This window comes from Myxine glutinosa, chromosome 13, assembly GCF_964187855.1.
Source record: "Myxine glutinosa chromosome 13, kmMyxGlut1.1, whole genome shotgun sequence".
Lineage (NCBI taxonomy): Eukaryota > Metazoa > Chordata > Myxini > Myxiniformes > Myxinidae > Myxine > Myxine glutinosa.
This window is the reverse complement of record NC_136273.1, coordinates 33,169,794-33,187,010: the sequence shown is the minus strand read 5'-3', so window position 1 is coordinate 33,187,010 and position 17,217 is coordinate 33,169,794. Positions and strand designations below refer to the sequence as shown.

The window sequence follows — 17,217 nt, the reverse complement described above, 5'->3', positions numbered from 1 at the left end:
TGAGGCCTTTATTGGATTCCTTGACCCAGAAAACATAGGATTAGCATATTTAATTAGGTCTCTAGGTTGACTAGAAGCCGAGATCGCGCAAAATATGTATTTTATGGCGGCCATTTTCAAAATCCAAAATGGCGGCCATGCAGGTGTCTGTGCAAATGCCAACATTGATTTTCAGATTCTCCATGCTCTGAAGATTCCAAAAATGTACAGGTTTGCTAATCCCAAAATTTTGAAAGAAATTATATTTGTTAACATAGTGAACCTGACTATCTTCATCACTGTCCTGAGTGTCATTTTCGCAAAGGTGTCTACGCAAATGTAAACATTAATTTTTGGATTCCTCATGCTCTGAATATTCCAAAAATGTATAGTTTTGGTAATCTACCAAAATTTTGAACGAAATTATATTTGTTAACATAGTGAACCTGACTATTAATCAGACCACAGAATATTTTGCCTCATGCTCTCAAAATCTTTCTCGAGCCTTTTTGCAAACTCCAGGTGTGCTGTCATGTGCCTTTTTCTCAGGAGTGGCTTCTGTCTGGCCTCTCTCCTCTAAAGCCTGGATTTGTGAATTGCTGCAGAGACTGTTGTCCTTCCGGCAGGTTTTCCTGTCTCAACCAAGGAACTCTGCAATTCTGTCAGAATGATCATTGGGTTCTCGGTCACCTCCCTGACCAAGGTCCTTCTTCTCTGGTTGCTCAGTTTGGTCAGATGGCCAGCTCTCGGAAGCGTCTGGGTAGTTGCATATTCTTTCCATTTCCGAATGATATAGCTCACTGTGCTCTTGGGAACTTTCAATAATCTAGACATTGTTTATACCCTTCCCCAGTTCTATGCCTCCTCACAATTCTATCTCAAAGTTATACATACAGTTCCTTGGACTTCATGGTGGAGTTTCTGCTCTGACACACGCTGTCAACTGTGGAACCTTGAAAATATAGAAAGGTGTGTTTCTTTCTAAATCATGTCCAATCAATTGAATTGTCCACAGGTTGACTCCAATCACATTGTAGAGTTGTTGTAGAGACAAGGATGATCAAAGGAAATTGGATGTACCTGAGCTTAATTTGGAGTGTCACAGCAAAGGGGTTGAATAATTATTGACTCAAAACTTTTCAGGTTTTTGTGTTTAATTAATTTGTAAAGTTTTTTTTATTTTAATTCCGCTTTGACATTATGGGTTATTATGTGTAGATCAGTGATAAAACATCTCAATATAATCCATTTGAAATTCAGGCTGTTACACAACAAAATGTGAAAAAGTCAAGGGGTGTGAATACTTTCAGAAGGCATGTTACCAACAGGGTCAAATCTGATTTTTATCGTGTTGCAGCTCAATTGTGTTTATTTAATTTGTTTCCGCATCTCATCATTACATTATAAACTTTGCACAATAGGCCAACTGCTTATTAGATATGCCAAAATAAACTTTAAAAATTGCAATGGCCAAAGTTTTGGTGGTGGCTTTGTGGTGGTATCCAGGTTAAGGTGCTGTCATCAGAAGAGCAACGCCGTTCTCCAGAGGTCAACCTTGCCCACCTACAAAACCAGCTTCGCAGCAAAGAGGCTGAGAACCAACAACAAGCCATGCAAATACAAGTGGGTGTTTTATTGTTGTTTTTGTAAGAATTTTATAAATACCAACAATATCAATTGATCATTTTCGCGACTCTTGTGGCTTATTGGATAACTTCAGTGTCTGCTTCTCTAAAATTCAATGGCATGTTTGTCTGATGTCAAGTCCTGTGTTATCTGCTGTCCGCGCGCTCTCTCTCTCTCTCTCTCTCTCTCTCTCTCTCTCTCTCTCTCTCTCTCTCTCTCCCCTCTCCCCTCTCTCCTCTCCCCTCTCTCCTCTCCCCTCTCTCCTCTCTCCTCTCTCCTCTCTCCTCTCTCCTCTCTCCCCTCTCCCCTCTCCCCTCTCCCTCTCTCCTCTCTCCTCTCTCCTCTCTCCTCTCTCTCTCTGCATGTAGGTGTGTGGTTTGTGTGTGATAGCTCTCCATTAGCCTTAGAATTAGAGAAAAAAAAAGCAGAGCATTGATCGACGTATGCTAATCGCCGTGGGAAGGAAGGAGAAGCTGACATTTCTGGCAGGGTTAATGCCCATAGCATCAGATTCTCCTTGCTTGCCACCGTGGTTAGCATACTTCATCAATGTTATGTTGATTCTTCCATTGTTCTACCGGTTCACTGATGCAGAACGATACTAGCCTTCACCAGCAAGACCACTTCATTCTACTAAAATAACTTATTTACCAATCCACATTGGTGAGTGTGCCAAAATCCCCTCATCATGACACCTCACAGTCTGAAAAATGGCCTGACCCCAGCAGCTCTCAAATTATTGACCAAGGGAACAGGCAGGATCAGGAAAGAGCTTGGGATGCTACAAATCCGTTTTTTTTTTTACAAGGCAAGAGGGGGTGACTCGGACCCTCCTCCCAACCTGAAGCCGATGAGCCACAGATAGCTCCGCGACCCGACAGGTTGCCATGCAACCACGGATGCCATCTGAGGTGACTAAATCTGGTAGGGTCCCCATGCCCAACTCTCGCCTTACCTTCTCTGTGATTTAATTACTCCAGATTGGGAACCCTGCTCTCAACTTCCCACCTTTATCTATAAATTACGTACGGCCGAGTGAAACCGTAAGTGGGACTTCGGCTAGACTAGTGCAGCAAATCAAAGGGTAGAACTTCTCGTCTATTTATTGCACACTATGTCGAATGAATGGTGGAAACAGACAATTGAACAGGTTTGGAAAGTTTTTATATCGCGAGTTTACAAAGCACATATTTACAGCAAGTATTTACACAATGTAGTGTCACAAAGAAAGTCTGACCCCTAGCACATAAAAGACCCGCTTATGCATTCTTATCTTATCTCTGAATACAAGACAGGTGCACCTCAGTTACTCCAGGGAAATTAGAGAGGTAGAGAGAGAGGTCGAGAGAGGTAGAGAGAGAGAGATCATTTCAAGACTTAGGGCCGGCCTCTTGCTCACCCGACGTGAACCAGTGAGCTCACGTTCGTCCTTAGGTGGAGAGAGGGGGAAGGAAGAGGGGGGAAGAGGACGAAAGGGACAATGAGGTGCAACTTGTCAGGAGAGGTGCAGCATATTCACTCTGTAAGCGCAAGAGGAAAGTGTGATATGCGTGTCAGTGCCCCGACCCAGACGGGTCAAGAGGATGAACGTTGATGACTCCTTGATCGCTCTTTGATATCTCTTTTGTGTGTCTCAAGTAGACGAATTAGAAAATAGGGATAGCATTCTCTTTTTTTTAATTTATCTGTCCTTTCAGCACTTCATGTTGTTTCATACGCAGTCAGTGGCTGTTGGTTGCATTCTTTCTGGAAGTGTGGCTGTGCTGCCGATGCAGTGCCCCCATTACCAGTAAGCTGGTACTCATGTTGCCAACCTCGGAAGGATGACAGGCTGAGTGAACCCACCTGGTGTTATTTCAACAGCATGACAGAGGCTCAAACTTAAGACCCTTATATTTTCAACCTTAACTATTAAGCCAGCCCAGGCTTATTTTTCAGCACTGATGTCACATTATAATAGATGTCGTATTTAGTTATTTTCAAGAATTAATCGTACACATTTCAAATTTTAACCCATTGTGTTCCTTTAAAAGCATTGAAATATACTCTGCTTCCCGTTTGCATTTATCTTGGCAAACAAGTGATGATGAATCCCCAGTGGGTGATGAATCCCCAGACCCCATGTCACTATCATTAAAAAGCTGTTTCCTAGGAGCAGATTGATCTTGAACCTCTAAATTACGTTTGTTTCAATTGGTGGAGCTTAATAAAAGCTTAAAGTAGGATGTTGCCAACTTTCCTGACCTTGTATCCATACTACACAAACGTATTTGCACATTTTCCTTTGTACTTGAACATTTGCCCTGTGTGTAGCATCGGCTTACACACCTCGTAATCGCACTTCCTGCAGTGTCGAACCACTTGATCGCCATGAATGATTGATTGAAAGGCGCGTATAAAGAAGGCTTTAATGTATGATAATTTTCAGGCATTGAAGCAGGGCGTGGAATTGCATGCAGCCGAGGCTGCCGAGCATGGCAAACAGCTGTGCGAGCTGAAGGAGCAGACTCGGAAGGATCGCGACGGACTGAAGCGTGCCGTCAGGGTTCAGCGGCAACGTGCTGAGCAAATGGAGGCATCCTCAATGTCCCTCCAAGCACAACTCGTGGAAAAGGTCCTATGTGGTGACGCACTATATTTAAAACAAGACAGGAGTGATCTGTTTACTCCTTCGTGCATCATCTAAGTTGATTGTGATCTACATTAGAATTTGTATTTTCAAATCGTTAGTACATGTGCTCATGCACTCACAAAATAACAGGAGGAAGGAAGGTGTTGGGTATCCTGTACGAAACGAGTATTTATTTGTCGAGCCCGATTGCCGAAGTTAGTTGTTTTGCCAAACTGATGAGTACAATCGGGGCGAAACAACTTTTGAGTCGTAACTTGTTCGAGTTTTTTTTTTTCTTGGCTTCAGGAGAGACAAATGAACGATGCCCTCACGGAAAGTGAGAAGCGGCGAGTAAAACATGAGCAGGCAAGCAAAAACATGGCACAAATGGAGGCCGAGACCAGCCAGCTGAAACGGTGAGTATCCTCCGACTCTACGGCCCAGAGCTCTGAAAGCCGCCGCACGCAAGCCGATGCTCGCTGACACAATGCAACACTTTGCTGGCGACGACTCTTGTACAATCTTGTTTTGCCAGAGACACATGCTGCACTTGAACCACACGATGCGATTGTCGACGTCACTATTTTTGCAAAAGAAAATGGCGATGAAGAAGAAATGCTTATACCTACGCAATATTTGCGTAGGGAATACGCCTACGCAAATGCTTAGGGAGAGGATCATAAGGGTGAAAGCTCTGAACAATGCTGCTTTGGCACTCTTAGAGTCCCTGTATATAGAGAGTTGTGTCAACTCAAATTTGGACGCCATTTTGTGTCTACGTGTGTCGGATTAGATATACATGTACATTCGCGATATGGGGTGATATATTCTAAACCTGCTAAAAAAAAATTTATTACACATATTTAGTCTTATTATTACATACAGGTGATATTTGTTTTGTCAAAAACTCAGCTATTGCCGTGAAAAAGAGCTGTGTGGTGATATTAAAAGTGGTATGGCAATGCATATTACAAGCCAACACTGCATATAAGAGCTAACATTATAAGTAAGACAAACCAATGCTGTCGTTCTCTGAATTTTAATAACTTTTAGAAAGGAGTGTGGACATATCCAATATTTTTAAAAGGGTGCCGAGAGCAATTCCGGTGTAGGACTTCCAGCCGACATATAGTCTAACACACTTAAAACAAATTCTGTACGTGGTATTGCCATATTTCTATAGTGTACAACTTTAGTTTTATCGACATTTATATTCAATTTCCATTGTAATGATTTAACAAGCTGCAAGTCAGCTTCTGTCTCTGACAGCATCTAGTAAGATTGAAACGTTCATTTATTACTACCAAAACAAATTTGAACAACCAATCATTTGAACAACCAAAAGCAGAACAACCAGTCATTTTGTTTGGCAATAAACAACATTCCCGTACCAAGCTGACGTTCACGCACGGTGAAGTTAGACACAAAATGGCGCCACGAAATCACGTGACCAGAAATCTCGGGTCAGCGCATGGCGCAACTCTCTTTATACAGGGACTCTAGGCACTCTTCCTGGTTCGTCGCCGATGTCGTGCCCAGAGACAGAAGTGGCTATGGGTGCAATAAAGCTTTGGGTGGCGAGAAGGCCGGCTCAGGGAGCCTTCGACAAACTTGCTAATGGAACCTGCCACACAATATAAGGGAACTCGTATTTGTATTTACTAGTAAATTCCCGTTCCCTTTGTGAATGTGCCGCTGCATTTTTATTTTTATTTTTTATTTTTTTTGTATACAAGATCGAGGCTCGTGAAAGAGCTAACATTAATCACACAAAAAGACAAACCGACACACAAAACACAAAAAACAAGGGGAGCGGCAGACAAGATGGGGAGAGAGAGGGAAGGACACAAAAGAGAGGGGGAAGAGGGGGAAGGACACAAACACAACATTTGAGAGCAGGGACATCGGGAGGACTTGGGGGGGAGGTGGGAGAGGAATAAAACATATGAACACTGCAAGGACTCTGGGGTGAATTACCGGGGGTAGAAAAGATCAAGGTTTTCGATGGGGGAAGATAAGAGATGGTGGTGAACAGCTGTTTTAAAGACCTGGAGGGAGGAGTGGGATTGAAGGGAGTGGGGGAGTTTGTTCCAGAGGCGGGAGAAAAGGGGAATGAAAGAGTGAAGGTGAGCAGAGAGCCGAGACTTTGGCAGTTTAACCATAAGAGGGTTGCAGGCAGATCTTGTGCGACCTGAAGGAATATTGGGGGGACAGAGCACAGAGAGAGCTGGGGGAGCAAGGCCGGAGAGGAGTCGGTAGAAGACAGAAAGACCACCAACCTGCCTGCGGTGAGTGAGTGAAAGGCCCTCGGTGTTGACTACATCGCAGGAGATTCCAATGATTCTGAAAGCTTTGGCCTCAACAGCGTGAAGCCGAGCAAGGTGTGAGGCAGGAGCACCAGCCCAGAGGGGGGAACAGTATTCCATTGAGCTGCGGATGAAAGCCTTGTATGTGGTGAGGAGCTCAGGTGTGCCAAGGAAGGACTTCGCACGACGGAGGATGCCCAGTCGGCGACTGGCTTTGGAGGCCAGCTTGGAAATGTGGTTTTCCCAAGAAAGATCATGGCAGATAGTGAGACCCAAAAGCTTGAGCGACAGAACTTCTTGGAGAGGATTGTTGAGAAAGTAGATGGGAGGGTTGTCCAGTCGGTCCTTTCGGAGAGACATTGTAAGAGTGTGAGATTTGTCAGGATTGAAAGACATGTTCCACTTGTTTGACCAGTCTGTGATTTTGTCCAGGTCTGCAGAGAGTGAGGAGGTTGCAGACTGCCGATCTGAGGGATGAGGAATGGAGCGACAGAGAGTAGAGTCGTCAGCAAAGAGATAGAGAGGATTTTCAAGAGAGTCAGAGAGATCATTGATGAAGACCAGAAAAAGCACAGGGCCCAGAACACTACCTTGGGGAACTCCAGCCTGAACAGGAAGAGGAGATGAGAGAAACCCATTCAGGGCCACACGTTGACTACGACCAGAGAGGAAGTCCGCCAGCCATGCGTGGAGATTTCCATGGATACCAAAGGAGGAGAGTTTGGTGAGCAGAGCAGGGTGCCAGACCGTATCGAAGGCACGTGAAATGTCAAGGGAGACAGCTCTAATTTCCTGTTTGGTGTTGAGGACCTCCATCCATTGTTGAGAAAGCAGAAGCAGCATGTCCAGAGTAGAGTGACCAGGTCTGAAACCAAATTGATGATCAGAGATCAAGCCATTGGAGAAGAGGAAAGATTTAATATCTGAAGCAATGATGGATTCCATGACTTTGCTGATAATTAGGAGAAGGCTGATTGGTCTGTAGTTGCTGGGATCTGTTTTTGCACCTTTTTTGTACAAACCGGTGATGTTGGCTGATTTCCAAGCAGATGGCAGATGACCTTGAGCAAAAGAGAGGGTGAAGAGAACAGAAAGAGGGAGTGAAAGAGCAGAAGAACATGATTTTAGGACCCGTGGGCTGATGCCGTCAAGACCAGTTGCAGAATCAGAGTCGAGGGTTCACAGAAACTTTTCCACCTTATCAGGAGGAAAGGACACAGAGTCCAGGAGCAGCTGGGTACGACTGGGTACGGTGGGTACAGAGAGGGATGGGTTTGGGACACAAGATGTAGAGGCAAACACAGAGTTGAGGCATTCAGCTTTTTCACGTGCGGAGTCAGCCGTTAAGCCGTTTGAGGTGAGGGAGGGGATGGAGGGGGAACAAACACCAGAAACAGATTTGACCAGACGCCACCAGGATTTGGAAGAGGGAGACAGATAAGAGAGTTCGGTGTTGAGAATGGTGAGATATTGTTTCCTGGCTCTCCTGAGGGTGGACACACACTTGTTTCGGGTTTTGTGAAAGGAAATGAGATTTCCTTCCGTTGGATTTGCTTTCCAGGAGGCGAAAGCAAGTTGTTTCAGGGCAACAGCCTCACCACAAGATTCCGTGTACCATGGATGGGAGGAAGGGTATGACAACTGAAGACGAGATGGTATAAATCTGTGCATGAGAGAGAGCAATTTACTTTGAAAGAATTCCCAGGATGAGTTGATGTCAGAGGCGGTAGAGATGGGAGACCAGTCCAGATGATTGATGGCTGCTTGAAGACCGTGCCAGTTGGCCTGAGTGAAATGCCAGACTCGTCGACGCTGAGGAGGCTCTCTGAGAATGGTCAGAGAGATGTCCACTTTGACAAGCACATGATCAGATGAGCCGATTGGAGGAGAAGAAGAGCAGCAGACATTTTCAGGGAAGTTTGTCATAACCAAATCCAGAAGAGAAGATGCTCCGTTGACTGAGATCCGGGTCGGGAAATTGACAGATTGTGTCAGTCCCAGTGAGTCGCAGAAGTCCTTTGCTGAAGAGCCATGGCTGGTGAGGGAGGTACCCACACCCAGCCAACTGGCATGGTGACAATTGATATCACCACATATGAGGAAGAGAGAGTTGGGATGGGTAGATAGAAGTTGGTCCATATTATCAGACAGTGAGATGTAGATGGAGTCATCGCTGTTTGGTGGACGGTACAACACACATATGAACAAAAGGTGGGAGCGAAGGGGAAGCCATAGCCAAAGGTATTCCTGGGGGTGAGGTGGAGAGAGGGCAGTGGAGGGCGAGTGAGGAAGAGAGTTTTTTATAAAGATAGCAACCCCACCTCCAGGACGAGGCTCAGGTCTATCATACCGGAGGAGGGAGTAACCTGGGAGAGATACCAAGGCATCAGAGACATCATGAAGGAGGAAAGTTTCTGTTAAGCAGATCACATCTGGTTTGTCAGAAGCAACCTGTATGGAGAGGTCAGTCAAGTTTGAGCGAAGGCCCCGGATGTTTGAGGTCCATACCGTTAATGAAGAGGAAGGGGGAGCATCGGGTCCAGAACAGGGGCGGGAGGGGTAGGGTAAGATGTGGAAGAGGAGGAAGAGGTAGGGAGAGCTGTTGAAGGTGTGTCAGAGATTTCAGAGATTTCAGAATAGCTTGGAGAAAGGGAAGAATGGGGCGGACAAAAGGTTTGATGGAGATTGGGTGAGGCACAGTGAGGTGTTATTTGAGGAGGGGGAAGAGCGAGGCAGAAGGTTTGGGGAGATGAAGGTGAAAGTTGGAAGGGGGAAGAAGCAGGGAGGATGCTTTGACGAGGAGGGGTGAGAGGGGAGTCTAGGAGGGGAGGAGCGAGGGAGGGGTGTGGGGGGAGTTTAGGAGGGAGGGGAGGGAAGGGGCAAGGGGGGAGATTTGAAAGGGATGGGTGATGGGGAGGATTTGGAGGGGAGGGGTGAGATTGGATTTTGAAAAGTGTACGATTCATGGGAAACGAACATTTTTTGCAAAATGAGTTTGAGACCTTCGAGTCAAAAATACGTTTGAGGACACTGGAGGAGGGGTGGAGTTCTGGATAGTTTAGGGAATGTAGAAAGGAGGAACTGTAAGAGATGGTATTATATATATTTTTTGGAATGAATAGATTTGGTGAGCAAGACGAAAGCATCCTTTTGTAGGAAAAGAAGAAAAGGGTGTTATAATATATGAGAGAAAATAGTTGTTCAGGGGAGAGATTATACATTTCTAACTGCGTGATCGCGAACGAAGAACGAACGAACAAAAAGAACAACAAATAAACGAATAAGACCTGGGAAGGAAATATTTTTTGGGGTTTTTTTTTTGTTTTTTTGTGAGTACAGATATTAAACAAGGAGGTTCGGGGTGAACGACTGGTACAAAACAGAGAACGAAAATAATTTCAGCGCATTCGACGAATCGCTGAGAGAAAAACGAAACCACAAGGTCGGAGACGGTACGGTAGTTTAAGCCTACGAGTACTAGGCCGCAGAATACTCAATACCATTAACCGACGATTGTGTATACATATACGAAAAATTAGCACCGAAAATTTTCCAAAAGATACGCTATAGGTACACACACCGAAAGATAGATACAGTCTCGACAAAAACACGATTGTGATAGATCACTTAGCTTCGAGAGCGTGAGCGCATGGAGCAGCTTCGAAAAGACGTGACCTCGCCGTGATCTCGCGAGATCTCGATTCGCATTAAACTCACATTTCCGCTTCTTCTTCAATCTTGGATAGATGAGCTTTTAAAACTGGCATCTTTATGTTTAAACGGACATGACATTTTTGTTCCAAGTAAATTAATTATTATCAGCTTTTAACCAAGTAAATTGATTATTCGCTTTCAAACGGTGCCATTTTTATTAGAACGAGTCGCAATAACTATGTTTTTACGCCATAGGTAATGCAGTACTGCAATTTAAACAAGCATAAACTCTAACTACACACACACACACACACACACACACACACACACACACACACACCCTTACATGAGCACACACACTCCTTACAGACCTGGCACGTGTGCCCACACACACCCACACACACATAAACACCCTTACATGAGCACACACAGTCCTTATAGACATGACACGTGTGCCCACACACACACACACACACACACACACACACACACACACACACACACACACCCTTACATGAGCACACACACTCCTTACAGACTTGGCACGTGTGCCCACACACACCCACACACACATAAACACCCTTACATGAGCACACACAGTCCTTATAGACATGACACGTGTGCACACACACACACACACACACACACACACACACACACACACCCTTACATGAGCACACACAGTCCTTATAGACATGACACGTGTGCCCACACACACACACACACACACACACACACCCTTACATGAGCACACACACTCCTTACAGACTTGGCACGTGTGCCCACACACACCCACACACATATAAACACCCTTACATGAGCACACACACTCCTTACAGACTTGGCACGTGTGCCCACACACACACACACACCCTTACATGAACACACCCACACACACACAGGGGTGTTAAGAGAGGGATCGGATGGGTCGCTGCCTCAGGGCCCGGGGTCCGTTGAGGGTCCCGAGCTTCTCCTGTAATATTTTTTAAACAGTACAGTGAAACTCCTCATCAGCTTATCCTCATTTCCTCATCGTTACATTTAAACCCATAAGCTGATTTTACTTTTCTTGCGGGAAACAAAACAACATTTACCGCTGTTAATGTTAGTTTCAAACTTTACAGTAAATGGTTATTAACCAGAAATGTGCGTTGCAAAGAAATAGGTTTGTATCCTCTTTGTCCAAAAAAAATTATGAACCATCTTCTCGCGTATTTTTTTTTTCCAATCTTATGGAGAAATTGTGTTCAACAGTCAAGGGTACGAATTGACTCGATCGGTCCAAAAGTCCCGCTATCTCTTCTATTTTCGATCATACGGCTAAATAAAAGTGACCATTTGTTTTGTTAAAGTTTTTTGTTTTTCTTAAAAAGTTATAAAAAACAAAGGGTGGGGGCTCCGATGTTGTTTGCCTCGGGGCCCGGGCTGGCTCTCGACGCTCCTGCGCGCACGCACACACACACACACACACACACACACACACACACACACACACACACACACCTCGTAGGTATATCTTAATCTAATTTAAAGGCAGAGACTTTGTCATTGATAGTTTTTAGAACACAATGTACCTAGAATTTCACTGTTTTATTGTTTGTGAAGGTTTATCAAATACCGGAAACAAAGGGTAGGTTCAGGCTACTATAATAAACTTTCATAATACATTTTGAGTTTCAAAGTTCACAAAAGCTACAATTATTTATTTTAAATGCTGCACATGATAGGACCTTATGGCCGGAAGCTACTGACTGAAAGCTGAAGTTTAATTGGTCAACACATTTCGCCATTCCTACGATTGGCAGAGACTTCCACACTATACCATTATGTACGATTGTCATGGCCGAGTCGTCATAAAAGTTGAACATGTTCTAGTTTTACGTTTGTTGCCAACGCACCTGAAAGACTAGTTGACGAAGCTTGCAAATTACATGATTATGAAAAACTGCATCCAACTAAGCGATCACCGACAATGTTGTGCGTTGTTGTTACCTCCGTCACCAAAGGTGGATGGAGGTTATGTTTTCACCCCTGTCTGTTTGTTACTTGCCGGAAAAATTTTTCCGGCAAGTATGTTGATCTGTTCGTTTGTTACTTGCCGGAAAAGATTCCGGCAAGTATGTTGATCTGTTCGTTTGTTACTTGCCGGAAAAGATTCCGGCAAGTATGTTGATCTGTTCGTTTGTTACTTGCCGGAAAAAATTTTCCGGCAAGTATGTTGATCTGTTCGTTTGTCTGTCTGTTTGTCTGTTTGTCTGTTTGTCTGTCTGTCTGTCTGTCTGTCTGTCTGTCTGTTTGCAGCACTGCGTCTACACCGTTGCACGTAGAATCGCCAAACTTTGCAGACATATTGGTCTTGCCCTGGAATAGACTGTGCCCAATTGATGACGTCATCGGTGACGTGGTTCGGCCGCCATCTTGGAAAAACCGAAAAACTTTGCACCTCTATATCTCCGAAAGTACTGAACAGAAAAAATTGAGACATGGCTCGTTGTAAAGAACTCTCCATGGGGAATAAAATACGTAAATGATGACGTCATCAGTCACGTGGTTCTGGCGCCATCTTGGAAAAACCGAAAAACGTTGCGCCACTATATCTCCAAAAGTGCTGAACAGAAAAAATTGAGACTTGGCTCATTGTAAAGAACTCTCCATGGGGAATAAAATATGTTAATGATGACGTCATATGTCACGTGGTCGGCCGCCATCTTGGAAAAACGGCAAAAAATTTCACCACTATAACTCCAAAAGTGCTGAACAGAAAAAATTGAGACATGGCTCATTGTAAAGAACTCTCCATGGGGAATAAAATATGTTAATGATGACGTCATCAGTCACGTGGTCGGTCGCCATCTTGGAAAAACCGAAAAACTCTGCACCTCCACATCTCCAAAAGTCCTGAACAGAAAAAATTGAGGTATGGCTCATTGTAAAGAACTCTCCATGGGGAATAAAATATGTTAATGATGACGTCATGTATCACATAGTTCGGCCGCCATATTTGTTCTAAATGGCCGATAAAAAAGTACATTCCGGCAAGTCCTCGGTCTCTGACCGATTTTTCATTACTTGCCGGAAAAGATTCCGGCAAGTATGTTGATCTGTTCGTTTATTTGTCTGTCTGTTTGTCTGTCTGTTTGTCTGTCTGTCTGTTTGCAGCACTGCGTCTACACCGTTGCACGGAGAATCGCCAAACTTTGCACACATATTGGTCTTGCCCTGTAATAGACTGTGCCCAATTGATGACGTCATCGGTGACGTGGTTCGGCCGCCATCTTGGAAAAACCGAAAAACGTTGCACCTCTATATCTCCGAAAGTACTGAACAGAAAAAATTGAGACATGGCTCATTGTAAAGAACTCTCCATGGGGAATAAAATATGTTAATGATGACATCATCAGTCACGTGGTCGGCCACCATCTTGGAAAAACGGCAAAAATTTGCAACACTATATCGCCAAAAGTGCTGAACAGAAAAAATTGAGACATGGCTCATTGTAAAGAACTCCCCATGCGGAATAAAATATGTTAATGATGATGTCATATGTCACGTGGTCGGCCGCCATCTTAGAAAAACGGCAAAACTTTGCACCGCTATATCTCCAAAAGTGCTGAACAGAAAAAATTGAGACATGGCTCATTGTAAAGAACTCTCTATGGGGAATAAAATATGTTAATGATGACGTCATATGTCACGTGGTCGGCCGCCATCTTGGAAAAACGGCAAAACTTTGTACCACTATATCTCCAAAAATGCTGAACAGAAAAAATTGAGACATGGCTCATTGTAAAGAACTCTCCATGGGGAATAAAATTTGTTAATGATGACGTCATCAGTCACGTGGTTGGCCGCCATCTTGGAAAAACGGCAAAACTTTGCACCACTATATCTCCAAAAGTGCAGAATGGAAAAAATTGAGACATGGCTCATTGTAAAGAACACTCCATGGGGAATAAAATATGTAAATGATGACGTCATCGGTCACGTGGTTCGGTCGCCATCTTGGAAAAACGGCAAAACGTTGCGCCACTATATCTCCAAAAGTGCTGAACAGAAAAAATTGAGACATGGCTCATTGTAAAGAACTCTCCATGGGGAATAAAATATGTTAATGATGACGTCATATGTCACGTGGTCGGCCGCCATCTTGGAAAAACGGCAAAAATTTGCACCACTATATCTCCAAAAGTGCTGAACAGAAAAAATTGAGACATGGCTCATTGCAAAGAACTCTCCATGGGGAATAAAATATGTTAATGATGACGTCATCAGTCACGTGGTCGGCCGCCATCTTGGAAAAACCGAAAAACTTAGCACCTCCATATCTCCGAAAGTGCTGAATAGAAAAAATTGAGACATGGCTCATTGTAAAGAACTCTCCATGGGAAATAAAATATGTTAATGATGATGTCATCGGTCACGTGGTTCGGCCGCCATCTTGGAAAAACCGAAAAACTCTGCACCTCCACATCTCCAAAAGTCCTGAATAGAAAAAATTGAGGCATGGCTCATTGTAAAGAACTCTCCATGGGGAATAAAATATGTTAATGATGACGTCATCGGTCACGTGGTTCGGCCGCCATATTTGTCCTAAATGGCCGATAAAAAAGTACATTCCGGCAAGTCCTCGGTCTCTGACCGATTTTTCATTACTTGCCGGAAAAGATTCCGGCAAGTATGTTGATCTCTTCGTTTGTTTGTCTGTCTGTTTGTCTGTCTGTTTGTCTGTCTGTCTGTTTGCAGCACTGCGTCTACACCGTTGCACGGAGAATCGCCAAACTTTGCACACATATTGGTCTTGCCCTGGAATAGACTGTGCCCAATTGATGACGTCATCGGTGACGTGGTTCGGCCGCCATCTTGGAAAAACCGAAAAACTTTGCACTTCTATATCTCCGAAAGTACTGAACAGAAAAAATTGAGACATGGCTCATTGTAAAGAACTCTCCATGGGGAATAAAATATGTTAATGATGACATCATCAGTCACGTGGTCGGCCGCCATCTTGGAAAAACGGCAAAACTTTGCACCACGAAATCTCCAAAAGTGCTGAACAGAAAAAATTGAGACATGGCTCATTGTAAAGAACTCTCCATGGGGAATAGAAGATGTTAATGATGACGTCATCAGTCACGTGGTCGGCCGCCATCTTGGAAAAACGGCAAAACTTTGCACCTCCATATCTCTGAAAGTACTGAATAGAAAAAATTGAGACATGGCTCATTGTAAAGAACTCTCCATGGGGAATAAAATATGTTAATGATGACGTCATATGTCATGTGGTCGGCCGCCATCTTGGAAAAACGGCAAAACTTTGCACCACGATATCTCCAAAAGTGCTGAACAGAAAAAATTGAAACATGGCTCATTGTAAAGAACTCTCCATGGGGAATAAAATATGTTAATGATGACATCATATGTCACGTGGTTCGGCCGCCATCTTGGAAAAACCGAAAAATTTTGCACCTCCATATCTCTGAAAGTGCTGAATATAAAAAATTGAGACATGGCTCATTGTAAAGAACTCTCCATGGGGAATAAAATATGTTAATGATGACATCAGAGGTCACGTGGTTCGGCCGCCATCTTGGAAAAACCGAAAAACGTAGCACCTCCATATCTCCAAAAGTGCTGAATAGAAAAAGTTGAGACATGGCTCATTGTAAAGAACTCTCCATGGGGAATATAATATGTTAATGATGACGTCATCTATCACGTGGTTCAGCCGCCATATTTGTTCTAAATGACCGATAAAAAAGGGCATTCCGGCAAGTCCTCGGTCTCTGACCGATTTTTCATTTGTCTGTTTGTCTGTCTGTCTGTCTGTCTGTTTGCAGCACTGCGTCTACACTGTTGCACGTAGAATCGCCAAACTTTGCACACATATTGGTCTTGCCCTGGAATAGACTGTGCCCAATTGATGACGTCATCGGTGACGTGATTCGGCCGCCATCTTGGAAAAACCGAAAAACTTTGCACTTCTATATCTCCGAAAGTACTGAACAGAAAAAATTGAGACATGGCTCATTGTAAAGAACTCTCCATGGGGAATAAAATATGTTAATGATGACATCATCAGTCACGTGGTCGGCCGCCATCTTGGAAAAACGGCAAAACTTTGCACCACGAAATCTCCAAAAGTGCTGAACAGAAAAAATTGAGACATGGCTCATTGTAAAGAACTCGCCATGCGGAATTAAATATGTTAATGATGATGTCATATGTCACGTGGTCGGCCGCCATCTTGGAAAAACGGCAAAACTTTGCACCGCTATATCTCCAAAAGTGCTGAACAGAAAAAATTGAGACATGGCTCATTGTAAAGAACTCTCCATGGGTAATAAAATGTTAATGATGACGTCATCAGTCACGTGGTTCGGCCGCCATCTTGGAAAATGGCAAAATTTTGCACCACTATATCTCCAAAAGTGCTGAACAGAAAAAATTGAGCTCATTGTAAAGAACTCTCCATGGGGAATAAAATGTTAGTGATGACGTCATTGGTCACGTGGTTCGGCCGCCATCTTGGAAAAAGTTTGCAACTCTATATCTCCGAAAGTGCTGAACAGAAAAAATTGAGACATGGCTCATTGTAAAGAACTCTCCATGGGGAATACAATATGTTAATGATGACGTCATCAGTCACGTGGTTCGGCCGCCATCTTGGAAAAACCTAAAAACTTTGCACCTCCATATCTCTGAAAGTACTGAATAGAAAAAATTGAGACATGGCTCATTGTAAAGAACTCTTGATGGGGAATAAAATATGCTAATGATGACGTCATCAGTTACGTAGTTCGGCCGCCATCTTGGAAAAACCGAAAAACCTACCACCTCCATATCTCCCAAAGTGCTGAATAGAAAAAATTGAGACGTGACTCATTGTAAAGAACTCTCCATGGGGAATGAAATATGTTCATGATGACATCATCGGTCACGTGGTTCGGCCGCCATATTTGTCCTAAATGGCCGATAAAAAAGTAAATTCCGGCAAGTCCTCGGTCTCTGACCGATTTTTACTTGCCGGAAAAAATTCCGGCA

The 17,217-nt window shown here is 43.9% G+C and overlaps 2 protein-coding genes across 6 annotated transcripts in view; one reads left to right on the top strand and one right to left on the bottom strand.

Moving 5' to 3' along the window:
* The window catches only part of LOC144888650 (uncharacterized), a 648,249-nt gene that overhangs the window by 103,679 nt on the left and 527,353 nt on the right, over nt 1–17,217 (bottom strand). The window lies entirely within an intron of this gene.
* Nucleotides 1–17,217, top strand: part of LOC137438820 (outer dense fiber protein 2) — an 82,944-nt gene that overhangs the window by 31,831 nt on the left and 33,896 nt on the right. For all 5 annotated transcript variants that reach the window (XM_078767275.1, XM_078767273.1, XM_078767274.1 and 2 more), the window contains 3 exons: nt 1,486–1,602; nt 4,034–4,219; nt 4,523–4,632. In XM_078767275.1, the coding sequence (XP_078623401.1) occupies nt 1,486–1,602; nt 4,034–4,219; nt 4,523–4,632 (413 nt within the window). The remainder of the gene's footprint in view (nt 1–1,485; nt 1,603–4,033; nt 4,220–4,522; nt 4,633–17,217) is intronic.